Source organism: Triturus cristatus, chromosome 2_1 (genome assembly GCF_964204655.1).
Source record: "Triturus cristatus chromosome 2_1, aTriCri1.1, whole genome shotgun sequence".
NCBI lineage: Eukaryota > Metazoa > Chordata > Amphibia > Caudata > Salamandridae > Triturus > Triturus cristatus.
The window spans coordinates 93,035,898-93,054,009 of record NC_140581.1 but is presented as its reverse complement, the minus strand read 5'-3'; the positions used below and the strand labels follow the sequence as shown (position 1 = coordinate 93,054,009).

Below are 18,112 nucleotides of genomic sequence, written 5' to 3'. Positions count from 1 at the left end.
TGGCAGCAATTTGGGGCTGACTGCTACGCTAGTAGTCTTGGGGTATGAAAGCTCTCAGAGGTACAATAAGGAACAGGAATACTGCCTCTTTTTAGGCACAGCTACTTCTAGAATAATGCTGGAAGGACAGGGAGCCACCCACTTTTCAGATATGGTTAGCCAGACTTCCTGGAGTCTGGAAACAGGAGGCAGCCCTTTATGCATGTAGAGGGAGGAAAGCTAGAAGTCGGGGGATAAAAATATGGGCTTGCAGAGTGGAGTGGGGAGGCTGAATAATGGGAAGATGTATAATAAGACCAAAACGGGTATTTTACATGAATTTTGTATTTTGCTGCCTGCTTTTATGATATACACCTGAATGAATTTCTGATATGATCATTTTCTGTATTGTGATATAAGGGATGCTTATTTTTCTGGATTCTTCGAAATGCCGTGTACCAAATGTATAAGACTGCATATATTCTTTTTGTAATTGTGGGAACTTGGATGCAAGGTTTAGGCATTTTGCATTTTCTGGGGTTGTGAACAAGTCTATTTGCGGAAATCCCCACTTGTGAAAGTGTGGTAGGAGGACTCTGGGGTTGAGTTCCCATTCATGGACTTGTTGCTGCGTCCTGCTGCGCCGGTCTGCAACTTTGTTTGTCCCTGGTACACGTACTGCAAGGAGATGAATGTTGTGATGTACTGCTAAGCACCATGTGGTCTGGGCTAGGTGTGATAATAGCAAATAGTGGGAGTTCTCTCGATTTTTGTAGATAGTACACAATTGTCATATTGCCAGTCCGGATTAGGACAACGTTTTTCAGGTGAGACAATGCTTTAAATGGCAGGTGATCAGCTTGAAACTCCAGGTAATTTTTAAGACGACCCTGGTATTTGGAGTCCCATACACACTGAATTTTATGATTTTGAAGGTGAGCTCCCCACCCCTTCAGTGATAATACTTCTAAAACCACCTCAACAGAAAACAAAATTGCTCTCCTTCGCTACATGATTAGGATCGCACCTCCATTACTCTGAGACCTAAACATTCAGCCTTAACATGCGAATGTTGAAATTCTTCAAGGTCTTAAACCACTTCAAAAAGACCTTTGCTCCGGTCTTGGTTTTTAATAACTAAAAAGACCCGCTTGTATAGTTCCTGAAATTATAGGATATGTAGTCTGACATTACAGAGCAGCTGTAAACAAAGCTCATGCTTAGCAAATTGAACTAATAGTCAGTGACCGACTCTTGGACCTCCTTTACACAGCTGAGAAGCACAATTGCAGTGATGTGTACATTTGCTACTCCCGCTCCTATTCGTTGCCTAGTTACCATAATTAAACAGCGAAGAATGAATGAAAATACAATACTGTAGTTTTAAATCCGTCCTAAGGAAAGATGCTTAGCTTACCTTTTAAGACTTATGGCAAATACAATTTATTTTCGTCACCAACAGAGCAAACGTGCCATTACAAACTTGACCATGCCTAAACCTCAAAATAACCTGCCAACTGCAGATCACAATTTCCAAATGGGTGCCCTAGAGATCCAATTATCCTGAAACAACCTTTCTTCCACAGTAGGGTGATGGGATTATCCTGAACCTAAGCATTAAAACTCTTAACCTAGATCTTTTTCCATTCTCTCGGATGTAATAACCATTGGAGTACATACACCCTTTGCGTCTATTGATCCAGCATCTCATGTACTCTTATGACAAGTGCCTGAAATATGCCATGCAGAAGTTGCAGATATTCTTTCTGTATTTGTGATTGCCTGCCACTTGGTCCACAGCATTTCTTACAGGGTATATCAGTTTGTTGAAAATCAATTTTCCATGTTGTGCGGCTTACATTTTTGAGCTTTTAGTGCACCTTTTAATAAGAGTATTTCCAAAATGACGGTGCTGTGATGCAAAGGAAACCTCAGTTTTCAGAGTACTGTGAACTAGCTGTCTTGCAGGTTGGAACACATTCAGGAAACTAGGCAGATGGCAAGTGTGTATCCAAAAAAATCAAGTTACAATCATTCATGATTTCCTTACTCATCTCTGGTTTAAAATCCTCAGTAGAAAGCAGTCTTTCTTAGCCTCAATAATTATTTGCCTACTGTGGAGTCAACATTGCAGAAGCAAATTCGCCTGAAGCTACAGTATGAAGCATATTCCTTACGTGCATTTGATAATTAGAAGGAAATGTATAGCGGATGCATATTCCACAAGCATACTGAGGAAAACCATATTCAAGTAAAACATTCTACAAACGGGATAAAAAAAAAAACCAAGCATTTAACTTATTCTCGGTTCAGGTGAAGATCTTTAATTTATAATAAGTTTTAACATTGTGCCCCTTTACTGACATTGGAAAAGGAAATAAAAGTTCTTTGCTTGTTTTTTGAAAAATATTTTTGTTTTGTTTTCAGTTTTATTACCATTTTGACACAGGCTAGCGTTGCACCCACTTCTAAAGCTGCGGGAAATCTGACAAATGAAATCAAACAGAATGGAAGTAATTTCCCAGAAAATGAATCCGCTCTGTTTAATTGACTGCACTGCCTTGGAAATAAACGAAAACTTTTGCAACAAAAAGCCCCTGTACAAAAGAAAAAACCAACAAGTCGGAGACGCAGCTACGCTGTTCTGACTGAGGAATGAAGAAGCCAAGAAGTCCATGAACACTGGAATATCTGCACAACGTGGAGTGGCGGCCTGCCAGTTGTTTTTGGTCCAGCTAAAATAAGTGCTTTAACCGTACAGATCGTCGTCATTGTCTTCATTGTACACGTTGCCACCACTTCCTGGCGCAGAGCCTTGGCTTGGTCCAGCTCCAGGTTGGCTGCCTGATGGGAACCTATGAAAAGAGATCCAAGTATTAATAGACTTCAACAAAACGGGAGGTAACCCATTCATACATCTATCTGGAAGACATAGGAAAATTAGATTAGTGGACAATCCCCAGTTCATTAAGTTTGTACAGCATGCCAAAATAAAGAGGCAAAACAGAATACACCTTTACAATATCAGAAACCCTGAAGTCCTCCTATATGCGTTCGCTGCATGATTTCTACTTCCCTCTCCTCCTCAGTAAACACTAGCTTGCAACATCTGTGCACGACCCCAGGGTAGGCTAGGATATATCTGTTCCATTTGAGCCTGCATGCAGATTGGGCAAAATATCACTGCGCTTTGGGAATACCGTTTGACTCCCACCCATTCCACCTGCTGAACACAGTAGGCTATTGACGGTGCTGGTAATAGGGTGCTTTTGCAATGCTAATCTTGTTTGCATTCACATGGGGTCCACCTGACATCAGGGTTTGGTTTTCCTAGCTCTGGTGAGACCCAATGAAACTATGACCACCCACCCTAACCCCTAGGAATCGCAGGTGGAGTGCAAACATTTCCCCACTCTACTATAGCTAATGCTACATACCGGTGTTCCTTTACTGTTAGTGCTTTAAAAATGCTGCAGGACAGCCATACACACTATACAAGCAAATGAGCAACTTCCTATCATAGCATCTTGCTTAGCCATCACTGAAGGAAAAAATATCACACACACACAGTTTGCAGTTTGTTTTTCCTCTTGGAAAGTCACGAGGTCGGTGACTCCTCCTTTGGATGGTATTGCGCATGGGCTTCGGCTCCATCCTCAGATTGTTTTTCGCCAGCAGGGAAAGATGGAGCGTAATAATAGTGAAGAAACCCATGTGTGTATCTAAATAAGATAAACTGGAACAGATACAGGTAGCCGGGGAGGCGGGTGGGCGTGTGTAGATCTGCAGCTCTACATGCCAAGAACAGATGCATACTGGTAAGTAGCATATTCTGTTCAAGGCATATGAGCTGCAGATTACACACTTTTGCATAGACTATATATCAGTTCCCAACCTTAGCGGCGACCACTGGTATCTGTTGCAGTGGTTTGAAATAATGTTTTGAGTACAGCCTGGCCCACACTAGCTTGTTGCTTAGTTTGCACATCTACACAATAGTGTTTAGTGAAAGTGTGCGGTGTTGACCATGTAGCTGCTTTGCAGATATCATCTAATGGGATGTTCCTAAAAATGCCATGGAAGCCCCTATCTTTCGTGTAGAATGGGCTTGGGGGGGGGGGGGGGGGGGGTTTGAACGGCTAGCGTTCGTTTTGCTTTGTGGTAGCAAATCTGAATGCATTTTACAATCCACCTAGCTATCCCTGATTTTGAGATGGGGTTGCCCTTGAGTGGTGGAGAGAAAGAGAAACAGTTGTTTGGTCTTGCGGAAAGGTTGTGTTCTCTCGATGTAGTAGAGTAAGACTCGTTTGACATCTAGTGTGTGCAGAGCCCTTTCTGCAACGGTCTGTGGTTGCGAGAAAAATACTGGTAGTTCTACAGATTGGTTTAGGTGAAAAGGGGAAATGACTTTAGGTAGGAATTTTGGGTTGGTACGGAGAACAACCTTGTTATGGTGCATCTGAAGAAAAGGTTCTTGTATGGTAAGTGCTTGTATCTCATTGACCCTTCTGAGGGAAGTAATGGCTACAAGGAAAGCTGTTTTCCATGTTAGGAATTGTAGTTCGCATTTGTGTAAAGGTTCAAAGAAAGGCCCCATTAGTCTTGTGAGAACAATATTTAAGTTCCACACAGGTGAGGGTGGTACTCTGGGGGGAATTATTCTTTTTAGGCCTTCCATGAATGAAGGCTTTAATGGCAGGTACTCTAAAGAGTGAAAGATGTTGCCTGTTTTGTAAGTAAGATGCAATTGCTGCGAGGTATAGTCGAATGGACGTATAGGCTAGATTACACCATTGTAGGTGGAGTAAGTAGCATATGATGTGTTGAATGGACACGTCCAGGGGATTGATGGTGTTGTTATGGCAATAAACAAATAGTTTCCACTTGGCAGCGTAACACGCTCTAGTGGTAGGTCGTCTAGCTTCTCTGATGACATTCATACAGTCAGGGGGAAGATTTAGGTACCCAAATTCTAAGATTTCAGGAGCCAGATCGCAAGGTTGAGCTGAGCTGGGTCCGGGTTCTGGATTAGGAGGCATGGTGAGAGGTGTGGTACTACAGAGAGTTGCAGCAGTGTGGTGTACCACGGTTGTCTGTCTCACGTTGGAGCTACTAGGATTAGTGTGTGAGGGAGTGTTTTTGTAGTTTGCGCACCACTAATGAAATAAGTGGGAGAGGCAGAAAAGCGTACGCAAATTTGCCTGACCAGTTCATCCATATCGCATTTCCTTTGGACAATGGGTGTGGGTATCTGGCGGCGAAGCTTGTGCATTTTGTGTTTTCGTGGGTGGCGAAGAGATCTATCTGTGGATGCCCCCACATTTGAAATAACGGATGAAGAACCTGTGGGTGAAGTTCCCACTCGTGTATTTGTTGTGTCTGTCTGCTGAGCAGATCTGCCACGGTGTTTTGGACTCCTGGGACATGTTGAGCTAGGAGAAAGATTTTGTGGGGAATTGCCCATCTCCATATGCTCTGTGCTAATTGAGAGAGCTGTGGAGAGTGCCGCCTTGTTTTTGTATATATTACATGGCCGTCATGTTGTCTGTGCGAATGAGGACTGCCTTGCCTGAAATCTGTATTTGAAAAGATTTTAGGGCTAGAAAGATTGCTAGTAACTCCAGATGGTTGATATGGAGTAACTTTTGTTGAGGCGTCCATGTGCCCTGCACGGTGAGATGTAATAGGTGAGCTCCCCAGCCGGAGAGCAATGCGTCCGTTGTTAGTATTATCTGGGGAACCGGGTCCAGGAACGGTCGACCTTTGGAAAGGTTTGTGGTGTTCCACCACTGCAGAGAGCGATGGGTGCGACCGTCTACCAACACCAGATCTGTCAGTTGACCTTGGGCCTGGTTCCACTGGTGCGCTAAGCACTCTTGAAGGGGACGCATCTGGAGTCTTGCGTGGGGCACTATGAAAATGCAAGAGGCCATCATCCCTATTAGTTGCATGAACACTCGTGCTGGAAGGGAGTGTTGAAGTATGAATTTTTGTCGCAAAGCCTGAATGCTTGCAATCCTGGCCGGATTGGGGTAGGCTATCGCTTTTGAGGTGTCTATGGTGGCACCGAGGAGTTTTATGTGGGATGGTTGAAGCTGTGACTTTGTGGTTCACCGTGAAGCCTAGTTGGTGCAGTAGTTAGATTGTGGTGGAGGTGTGTTGTACACACTGATTGTATGAAGTGGCTTTTATCAGCCAATCATCTAGGTATGGGAAGACATGAATGTGCTGTCTTCTCAAGTGTGCCGCCACTACTGCCAGGCACTTGGTGAATACCTGTGGTGCTGTTGTGACTCCGAACGGGAGCACTTTGAATTCCACTGCAAATCTGAGGTACTTTCCGTGAGCATGGTGCACTGGAATGTGGAAGTATGCGTCTTTGAAGTCCAGAGTGGTGAGGAAGTCGTTTTGGGAGAGGAGCGGAAGTACCTGCTGAAGCGTTGCCATATGAAAATGGTCTGAGTATTTATGTGTTTAGGGGCCGGAGATCTAGAATAGGTCGTAGAGTCTCGTCCCATTTTGGTCTGAGAAAATATAGGGAGAAGACCCCCATTTTTGTTGATTGACAGGAATGTGTTCTATTGCCTATTAGTCATTGGGTAGGAGGTGTGGCAGAACGGGCGTTGTTAGTTTTGCCTCTGCCCTTGTTGTTGTTACCCCTGTAGCCGCCTCTTTGGTAACCTTTTGTAAAGGTGGTCTGAGTAGGGGATTTGTATGATGTGGACGCTGTGTCTGAGGAGTAGCCTCTGGATGTACTCCGAAAGGAGGAGCGGCGAAAGGAGCGTCTGGGCGGGTGAGACTGTAAGGCCCCCATGGATTTTGCGGTATCAGTGTCTTTTTTCATTTTTTCCAAGGCCTCATCCACCTTTGGCCCAAATAGATGTTCCTGGTCAAAGGGATGGTTAAGGATGGAGGCTAGTACTTCTGGTTTACAACCAGATACTCTTAACCAAGCATGGCGACGGAGAAGGACGCTGGTGTTGATGGCCCTGGAGGCTGTCTCTGCTGCATCTAGGGCACAACGTATGGAGGTATTCGTGATTGTTTTACCCTCTTGAATTAACTCGTTGGCCCTAGCTTTATATTTTTCAGGGAGATGGTGCATTATGCTTACCAATTAGTCATAATGAGCCCTGTCATATCTGGCCAGCAGTGCCTGAGTGTTTGCTATACGCCATATGGTGGCCGCCTGGGATGCTGTGCGTTTGCCTGATGCATCTAGTAGTTTTGATTGGTACTCACGACCCTCTGCGCCGGAGGGATGTCTTCCACATCTGACTCTTCGGCCTCGGAAGCGCTGACTAGGTCCTCTTCGGTGCGATGATGTTCCGGATCGTCGATGTCTCCGAAGAGGTCGACTGGAATGCACGACGAGGAGCGTGCCATGTTTCTTCTGGCTCTTCGGTTCCGAATAGTCTTTTTGGATCGGAAAGACTTACAGGCCGGACAGTCTCGAGCCTCGTGTTCAGGGGAGAGGCAGAGGTTGCATACCTCATGAAGATCGGTGTGGGGAAATTTGGACCCACATAGAGGGCACTTTTTAAATGGAGTTCTTTCCATGAACCAGGACCGGAGCCTGGGTAGGCCCGAAGGCCGCCGAAGACTGGAACCGAAGGTTTGTGCCGATGAGAAGGCACATTGATTGAAGAGATCGAGATTGAAACAATACAGCGAATTGGAGTGAGGATTGCACGTGGATCGTCAAACTGGAAGCTGTTCGGAACCGGAGCGCGAAGATTACATCCGAGCCCGATGGCGGAAAAAAACAATTTGAGGATGGAGCCGAAGCCCATGCGCAATACCATCCAAAGGAGAAGTCACCGACCTTGTGACTTCCAAAGAGGAAAAACAAACCGCAAACATCCGGGCCCAACACCAGATGGCGATCTATGCAAAAGTGTGTAATCTGCAGCTCATATGCCCCGAACACACACACACACACACACACACACACACACACACACACACCTACACAAACACCTCTGTCAAAGAGAACAGAGAGGCACTCAACTCAAAGCGTCATTCCTTGTCAATCTTCAAAAAATCCAGGCACTATTTTTGTGATGAGGCCCAACGTGTTTCAAACCCTTCAGTCCTTGCTCACGGTCCAATTAATGACAATCACAGCGTGCCGCGATTTCCATCCATTTATTTGCATAACAATTGGGCTCATGTAAGCGTCTCAATTACTTCCTCATTGCTGCATTCTGGGATTGGAAGTTCGCAGCAGGACAATGTGGTAACCATCTAAACCTCAAATAGGTAAGTATATTGTCAATGTAACATGGCATATTACCCAGATTGTTTTTTCATATTTTGAGTTCGACGAAAGTTCCACACAGGCCTACAATTCCATGCTCCGTAGGCCCACTAAATATCGCGATGGTGCTGTCTCCCAGTTGGCCCACCGAAATAGGATATTGACAATGTACTTACCTATTGTAAACTAAAGAGGCGGCTCTGCATGGGCCAGTGGAAATGAAGCGATAGTAAAGCGAGCAGTGTAAAATACGGAAATTGATTGGAGAATACCATTACCTCAACGGCCCTGGAACAGTTTAATAATGGCAGGTCAGGTGCTAATTTGCTTTAAAATATATTTTTCTTCATGCCCGGTCCCAGTGGGGATAACGGTCTACCCTCTTCAGAACCAAGCACAAGCATTTTCAATCCAGACTAGTCCAAACTCCCTCCACTCACCTTGTAGTCTTATGAACTTTTGCAGTCATAATGTCACACTAACCCAGCTGTAGATGTTTCAGAAAACTCAAAAGAAAGCAAGACCACAGAGATGTGTACCCTTCCACTGTACAAGACTACTAGGACTATATCTGTACTGTAAGCCACTGGCACAGTCTTGAAGCTGCGAAACACGGTCCAACAAAACATACATAATGCATGGGCCTGTGTAACTTTGTGCAATTATCTGGTCGTGCAGGGCCGAGGCAAAATCAACCGCTCCAGCTGCCCGCAATAGATAGCAGGCAGGGGACAGAAGCCATGAAGGCCCGGTGAACAGAGTACCTTGATCCTGGTCGCAATGGAGAGATGCAGGCTGTAAACGAGCAATGAGTGTGACAAGCCCAGTCTAGGTTATTGTCTTTGAAGTGCACAGAAGCCCTTTCCTCCCAGCCCTAGCTCCAGACTACTGCAGGCAGGATGGTTTGTGTGGGGACAGGACACTATTTAGGCACATCAGCCCCACCCTTCCTTCCTGCCTGCCTGCCCAGGAAGAGCCATAAGAATGCAGATGAGTACGCAAACACCAAACCTTCCTGTGTTTGTGGCTGCCTGAAGAGCATGCAACAAGTGTAGCTGCCCCCACCCCGGACGTATATTAGCGACAGGATGCAGGGCACACACAGCTGCAACAGCAAAGAAATGTCCACTTTCTAAACCTGCCATTAACAGTAATGTTAAATCCAACTTTACCAGTAAAGAGGATGTATTATTACCATTCCAGAGATATAAAACATGACACAACAAGTAGGCCTCACAGTAGTATAAAACAAATGTACGTGTTATTCACTACCAGGACATACAAAAAAAGTACATGTCCTACCTTTCACTTACATAGCACTCTGCCCTCTGGTCTACCGACAGCCTTCCTTAGAGGAGACTTGTGTAATAAAAGGAGAGTTTAAGGCTAGGCAAAAAGTTTAAACTGCAGGTTGAAGCGACACTAAAACTTAACACAGGCTCTGCATTGGGAGACCTGAGACATGCTTACAAGGATACTCGTGTGGGTAGCATAATCAGTGATGCAGGCCCACTAGTAGCATTTAATTTATAGGTCCTGGGTATACGTTATACCACTTTACAAGGGACTTACAAGTAAATTAAATATGCCAATTGTATATACACAATGTACATATGCACTTTGAGCTCTTTACCACAGCTGACCAGTGCTAGAGTCCTAAGGCCAAGAAAAAGATTCATCAAATGAGTGAGCAGGAAAAACGTTTAGCGGAAGACCACCATAAGGATGACCAGTCTCACAAAGGACTATGTACCTTTGCGCTGTGAGATACTGGTTAAGTGCTGGAGCTACGCGATGCTTTGCTGTGGTACGGGCATAGACCTGCGTAACCTGGTTCCGTGCACCATGAACAAAGTCTTGTCGCACTGCATCAGTGCTCTAGGCTTGAAGTTCACCATCAACTCCCAATTCTAGAATATACAACACAATATAATGCACATGGCTTACCTCACATAGTGACGCTCCATAGAATCTTTCCCGGATCCATATCGACTTGCCTACGGTGTATGGAGCCAGAGGTGGACAACTGTTATGCAGTGGTCTAATGGTTAGTGACCTGTGGTCAGAGGTCTCGTACACACTCCCCAGAAGAACAGTCTGTGCCAACATTTATAGTATGGCAAGCAGCATGCTCTGGCTACATAAGCGTAGAAACCCTGAGGGAGCCACAAACTGCTTTGCAGATTCGGCGTTGCTGATGGTCCGTAGAATGGTTGCCAAGCTCTAAAAGGCCTGTAGATTGCACAGGATGGGACAGTGGCGTGCAGTGACGCATGGGTAGGGCTGAATCGGTGGTGCTGTGAGGGGGAGGAAGCACGTGGATTGCGAAAGAGCTCTACTGCAGCAGACTGGGAAGGTTTATTAGGCACCTTGCATGTCCCTCATGCAGATTCCGAGGTGTAGGATTCAGAGTGGACATGTAGTTATTGAGTATTCACAAAGGTCCGAAGGTACAGAACCCCCTCACAATTTCTGGTCTCCCCGACCAGACCCAGACGTTAAGAGGTGGTGTGGTAGGGAGCGCAGAGAAAGACATGGTCTAAATAACGAGAAGCAGGGCTTGCCACAGCAGGGTGGGTGTCGTGTACAGGCAAGCAAGGAGCAGGCTTGGAGGGAATGTCCTATTGCCTTACAATGTTCTCCATGTGACAGCGGCAGACTTGGCTTTTTTGAATTGTTACTAGATTAGTGGTCTTTATGGAACCTGTATCTCCAGACTACCTCGAACGTGTGTAAAACAGTTATGAGGGCTTCGGCGGGAATACTACTTGCATTGATGTGGCTCACTGGGTGACAAGCGCTAGACTGCATAAGAGTTTTATCATCAACAATAGAGTAATAAAGATGGTTACATAAGTGCTCTAGAACTTATAGCTGTTGCAGCTGTGTAACATTAAAGCTCCTACAACCTGTATACATTTGATGTCTGTGCAGTCGGAGCTGTCCCACTCCTTTGTTTCTAATCACTGATGCTTAACAGTCCACCTCACAGCTTTCTGCTGAACTCTGTGCTTGACAGCCTTGATTTCTTAGTAGAGTGAGGCCAATTTAGAAAAAGAAAAGTTCCTATTCCCAGAGGATGAGTTTCTGTAATGCTTTTCATGTGAGATGGGGGGGGGGGGGGGGGGGGGGTTCGTGACTGGGCACGCCAGGTCTTGGAAGGGGAAGATGAAGCAGTAAGTTTCACAGTGCTTTCACTGGGTCATAAAAGGTGTTCAGATTATAATCCTCATCCAATCCTTGCCCACTGCATTATATCGTACAATAACTCCTAATAAAACTAAACTACTAACAGATATTTGCTTTGCTGCTTTCAAGCGTTGTTCTCTCTTTAGCACGCTAGTCATATGTGCTAAATGTAATATTGATGGTAACGCCCACGTTGTGGTGAAGTTTCCTACAGAGGTTTGTGCTCCTACATGGGGGACTCCGTAGGAGGACGAAGTCAGATAGTTTGGATGCAACAGGGCCAGCAGAGGACTTGGAAATTACATTTTGCTTCTGGTGGTGGCACCCTCATGATTCACCCCTGCCTCAGATGGAAGTCTCACTAGGGCTTGATCCTGGGTGAGTCAAACAAATATGTAACTGCCTACTAGAGCTTACCTTTTTTGCCACTTATGCCCCACAGTATCTTCTTTTGGTTTATGCCAATCTATTGTCCAAATAATTTGGTTCAGCATACCCACCTATATGTTTAAGATCCTTCAGATAAAAATATATGGAGTGCAAAACCTTAGACCTAGATCAAATGTCTTGGTTTTAATAAATCATGCAATAATTTCCAAGTTTGTGCCACCCGTGTACACCCACAAACGATTGGGAGAAAAAGTGACATTAGGGCAGCTACTTCTTCCTGTTCTATAACACTTACATTATTTCCCTGCGTTTGTATACAGTCAATACTTTTATGAGTCCAGAGCTCCTCAGCTGGCCTTGCTGTAGCCGATCGAGGACAGACAGTTTCCCCAATTCTAGTGCCTAACAAATGTACCCAATAGCAGTAGCTCACAAGCAAAATAATGTTTTTCTACAGTTCTACACTTCCAGATTGCAGGATCTCTCAAAAAAATTTCCTCTGACTAAACTCCTTAAACACTGCATGAATGACATAAAACTGTGTTGCCTCCTTTTGAAGGACTTACTTTTCGTCCTCTGCATACATCCTCTGACTGGAGCCTACTCTAAGTAACATGCCTATGACTTAATCTCCATCTTATTTTTCAAAATTACCCACACTTAATCTCCTTTAGCCATCTACCCATCCCTTTAATCTGCATGAACTCACTTATCTTCTCTGAAGATCACACCGACTCCTATTAATTTAAGCTACAAAAAAGAAACTGGAGTAAATTCACTGAATGGTTTTCTAAGAGCATAAGCTTAATTTCAATAACCAACGACCACAGGATGCTTCAAAGCAGCCAATCAAAAACCTTTTGGCTGTCCCATGGGGTGGGTGGTGGACCGGGGTTGAGTAGGAGGAAGTCTTCTACATTTTGAAGACCTGTGGTATGTGTGTTAACAGAAGATATGGTCTTTTCTTCCAAGTAGTGCCTATGCGAATGGGAACATTCCTCACGGCAGCAACAATAGCAGTTATCCATAAGAGGCCCGTTTACCTTCTGGAAGCATGCAATTCTACAGCACACTATCCACCTAGATATGGTTTGCTTTGCAGAGGTTATGCTTGTGCAAACTGCACGATAGTTGACAAAATATTGATTTAATTGTCTGAATTCCTTTATCATGAATGACTAAACAGTAACTCGCAGCCCTCTTCCCATCTGCTGTAGGAAGAACCTTTCTGGCAGAGACAAAAGTATCTCTGAGCATCATAACGGAAACAGTTTGAGGTGAAGATCAGAGGTGTTTTTGGAAAGGAAGACTTTAAGCTGCTTTGCATATGAACATTTTTAGTATGTTGTCCGATGGCTCAACTTACAGCGCATGCAGCAAGAATGCAGGAACAGTAGACCCAACTAGGGCAGATTTTGTCTTACTGACCACCTCTTGAGGCCAGAGGAATTTATGGAGGTGTTATATAGAAACATACCTAATCTGTACTGATGTCCAGTATCCATATACTTTGACATTAATAAAGCTCTCATGGATTTAAGGTGTCGTCATACACAAAAGGAATTAAAGCTGTATTAATCCCTTCCATGAATTCTGTAGCAGAAACTTAGACGACTTAACAAGAGTTCAATTAGTGGTGGTAACATAAAAACCTCCAATATTAAAATTCACCGTCAGATAACGCAAACCGTTTTCCTTCATAATTATTTACGATCTGTAAACAATCAGTGCTCCTTCATCAGTGTGTTGTTACCTGAAGCTGCCAAATCCACGGCTTTGCTGTAATGTCTGTGCAAACATCTCATATTTCCTAATGTCATTGTCACTGACAGAGCGGCGGGCAAAGCGCATAGCCTCCTCAAAATGATCCTTGCGGATTTCAGGGACTGGATCATCCTCCTCCACTTCCTAAAATAAAAGGAATACATATGATAATGCCCATGAACCCAAGTAGTCAAAGCACAGCAATATTTACAGAGATTCTTAGCATGACCTTGGGGAATAATTAAAGTATCCTACAAAAGAACTAATGCCGGTAGGGAAAAGGGTTCATAGTTTGATCATTTAAAAGCAAAACAATTCCATGCAATAGAGGGAATGAGTGAATGGAGGTGTAGGACTCACAAACATGAGTCTAATATTTCAGTGCTGTCTCCCATGCTCAGAGTGTGTAAGTGGAGGGAAGGGGTTCATAGAAAAGAGCGCCCCACGAATGATACAGAATGGAGACACTTGTGTCATCTGGCTCAAGAAACAACCTATGTTTTGCACTGATAAATTAGAATGTTCAAAGCAGTTTAAAAAAAACAAACAAAAAAAAAAAAACACCCACCCCACCAAGACTGAGTTATACCAATAAAGCATTCTGCATTTGCCCATATCCAGTCTGTCGCCTTACATGACAAAAATGCTAAACTCAATGTTGAAGTGACTTTTAGGATTAGCTACTTTGTCCGAGATGTGGTTAAAACAAACCCAACATCCGTACAACCTGTAGCCCCTTTGCCACTTAAAGCAAGTATACATACACACCACTGAAAACAAGGAGTCTTCCACTCTTAAGGTATTTGTGCAAAGTAATATGAACTAGATATTACTAAAGACACTTCGGATTTAGCTTGGCAGCTGGCAAGAGATGGACCAGAGACCTTTCTTAGATTCATTGAGGAAATGCAGAGATAAGTCACTGAATGAACACTAGAAGATATTCTGCAGGGAACTTACCATTGCTGAGGGATTGGTCTGTCGCTCCCGCTCTCTCCGGATCTCGTTCTCGATGCACTCGCGGATTGCTAACTTGCATGCTCGCTGGCAAATTTCTGTCAGATCCGCACCAGAGAAGCCATTGGTCATTTTAGCTAGGAAATCGACATCTACATCCTATGAAGAATAGAAAAAGCAATTCAACTTTGGATGCCTACCACAGTTCTGCACTTCACCAAAAGACAGATTTTGATACCTTTCATCCAGAAAGTGCCCGCTTTAATCTTCAATGACAGAACAAAATCTGCACATCAAATTACAGTCAAATGCCCTTCGTGCAAGAAGGGCCATAGTGTTCCTCTTCAATGATAGGGAACAAGATCTGCTCATCTGTACAGCTCTATATGCAACCTTTATCTTTACTAGCTATCTTAATCTGAAAAACATCATTGTGTCAAGTATTCAGTAAGAGTAAACGTTTAGGGGGAAACCGCAGAATAATAAATGTGACCACGGTGTCCAAAATCTCTAATTGTGCCAAGCTTTAATTTGTTTTTAATATTTAGGTAATTTGTACGCAACGTTAACTAAAGTGAAGCTTAAGAATTATTCCTAGCAGCAGAGTGGCCCAATTAAAAGAAAAACAACATCTTAAAACTAAAGAGTAATGACGATATGCAATATAACAAATCTGAAAAAAACTGTATTCAGCAATCCACTTAGAACATCCTTATACAGGCAGAGAGACGCATGTACATACTGCTCTTCAACAAACATTCTAAATATGTGGTCTTGCCCAAAACCTTAAGGACAACACATTCGCCTTTCGGTACGAGGCTGGGTTCTCTCAATTTGGTAAGTCTTTAACTACCCCTTTTTTAGGTTTAGTACGAGACAGATGGTCAATGGAGAAAGAACCGACCAGTTCTCTCTATTATGTTGAATATGAATGTAGTATACCAAGCCAAGTACAGCAACTCCGTTTTGGTGATCTATTGATGTTCTAGTTCTAGAACTGCATTATTTGTAGTTTGTTTTTAGTATTTAAGTGTTTTCACTGGGTGACAGCCAAGCCCAAATACCATAGCTATCTGCCCCAAGCACCAAAATGGGTATATTTTCATAGCAAAAATGTGATGTTGCCACGTTGAGTTTGAGATTTTCTTAATCAAGAGAAGTAAGGAAATACATTGTAGAGTATTTCTTATAACTTGAATTTCTAAATTTTTGGCTTCTACGTTAATCAATAGACAAAAAGCTACACATTTTCCAAAATGCACTCCGACTCGCATAAAATGGAAAACCTTAAAATTTAGAGTTGTACTTCAAGCAACATAAAACAAATCTCAACGAAGTCTTAAGGCCACATTGTTTCTCAAAGTGAAAAAACAAGTTACTTACCAGTACACAGTGGTTTTCCAGTATTGAGATCTTTCATAGATTCACAGGCTTGAATCTTCCAGGTCGTCATGGTGGGAGTCCCACAGTACTTTAATAAGCAGTACAAAAAGGAATTATAGAAAACTATTGCGAAAGCAATATAATTTTGCTAACACATTCTCATCTTTAAAAGGCCCAAACTTCAGCCAATGGAGTGCAAGCACTGAGACCACGAGCCCCTGCAAAGCCACCATACCCTCAGATTTCGAGCACAAGTGTGAACCAGCACGGGGGCGTGGCTTCAGCGCGAGGCAGAATGGCTGCCTCTTGAGGGAGCTCCGCAAGCCAGATTAACAATTCGGCAATTACCATCGACATTATCGCCTGTGCGCAGTCAGGATGACATGGGGCTGTAACGGAGAACTGATGCGGGGCAGCCTTTCGTCCCACAACCGCTGTTAAAACTGCCTTAAAGCGACGACGTGGTGAATACGCGCCCGGGAGGAAAATGGCGCCTGACCGAAACCAGACAGCAATGATACTTTTGCTGAGGCCGAGGAAGACGGAAACTGAGCAACTGCAACACAGCGGTTGCAGCGGAGGAACGATCGTACTGAACAAGGCGTGACCCCCAGCCCTGAAGCGCTAATATACCACTCCGCACCCGGTGCGTCAGCGGTGGTGACAGAGCGCGGAGGACCGGTGGATCTGGGGCCGCGTCGGTGTGAGGTGCAAGCCCAGCCTGGAGGCCCCGGGTAGGTCCGCTCGGAGAACAGACTGGCGCTAGCTGGGGTGGTCGGACCAGGCGGCGAGGGCATCGGAACAACGGACCAGTCGTGTCATCGAGGATCGAGAAGCTGCGAGGCACGGACACTAACGCATCCTGGCCGACTACAGCACCATACAAGTGGCGGCAGGGAGCGGGAGCCCCTTCAGGCACCGATGCTGCAGTGGAATACAGAATGGGGCTGGCTATGAAGTAGCAGACGGGAGCGGCAAGTGACCTGGTAATGCTGGTGACGGAGCGGAGGTGCAGTAAGTGGGGTGTGGGCTGGGCCTGGTGTTGGTTGGGCGGTGCGGCCCCGTCTGGTCGCCCCAGGATTTGGTCATGGTGGTGCCTGGCAGGGACGGTATTGTCCGGCCCTTTCAGGTGCAGGCAAGCAGCACTCCTGTTGCGGGCACTGAGCTGTTTCTCGGGCTGGTGGGCACAGAGCGTCGCGGGGGGCTCCCGTGCTGCTTGGGGCAAGGGTGCGGTGTCGCTCTAGGTGCGAACAGTACTACCAAGCACATTATAGGTATACCGCTGCTCCGTGTACTGGGCCCAACATATGCAGTACATGACAGACGCTTGGCTGCAGGCGTGTCGGACGCAAGATCCCACTGAAGTGACTACTGCGTCTGAGCTTGAGTGACTACTGAGCTTATTGAGGCCACGGCAGGACATTCGGGTGCCGGTTGAGTTTGCACTGAGTGGCAGAGTCACCTTGGATCTGCTGGGGCGCGCGGCGCAGCGAATGGCGGACATCAGCTGGTGGCTCTCGGTACTGGTGGTCACCCCCGGACCTCGATAGCTGTGGGGCTGCTGAGTGGGTGTGCAGCTGCTGTGCTTTCCAACGGAAGGGTCCACTGCGGTTAGGCGGGAATGTAATGTAATGTAAAAGAGCATTTAGAGCGCAAACTGTCACTCCGCAAGGAGCCTCCTGGCGCTAAAAGGACGGAGTGAAGAAACTGAAATGGGCAAGGATGCGAGCAGCGCAGCTGGCAGCACTTCACCACGTCCCCGGAATAAAGTAGTAAGGCTAGATACCGCACAACCTTTTACTGACATCCTCACTAACATGGGAAAATCTGACCCCAAGCAGCCCAAGCTGCAATTCGAAAACAAACGTAACACACATGCCACTGAAGCAGTGGGCGATCAGGTTGGATCACAGGGCGCTCCGGGGATGGCGGAGGACGACCCCAGAATTATCCTGCTGGAGCTGCGAGCTGGCATGAAGTCGATTGATAGTAAAATAGACGCGCTGGCGACCGGATTGGATGTCGTAAAGAAGAAGATGGAGTAGCACGAGCACCGGTTAGACGTCTTGGAAAATAGATTATCTGACACGCAGGATTCGCAAGCTGAATCACGGACTCAAATATTGCAGATGGAGAAAGTATTGGAAATCCTACGGGCAAAGAATGAGGACTTGGAAGCACGCTCTAGGC

General features: G+C 45.2%; 1 protein-coding gene across 1 annotated transcript in view; it reads right to left on the bottom strand.

Annotated features, from left to right (window-relative positions):
• Positions 1–2,280: 2,280 nt before the first annotated feature.
• The window catches only part of VCP (valosin containing protein), a 111,156-nt gene continuing 95,324 nt past the window's right edge, over positions 2,281–18,112 (bottom strand). Inside the window, exons 15-17 of the mRNA XM_085628194.1 lie at positions 14,543–14,698; positions 13,572–13,726; positions 2,281–2,834 (exon numbers count right to left, since the gene is read on the bottom strand). Of these exons, the coding sequence (XP_085484320.1) occupies positions 2,729–2,834; positions 13,572–13,726; positions 14,543–14,698 (417 nt within the window). The 3' untranslated portion in view covers positions 2,281–2,728. The remainder of the gene's footprint in view (positions 2,835–13,571; positions 13,727–14,542; positions 14,699–18,112) is intronic.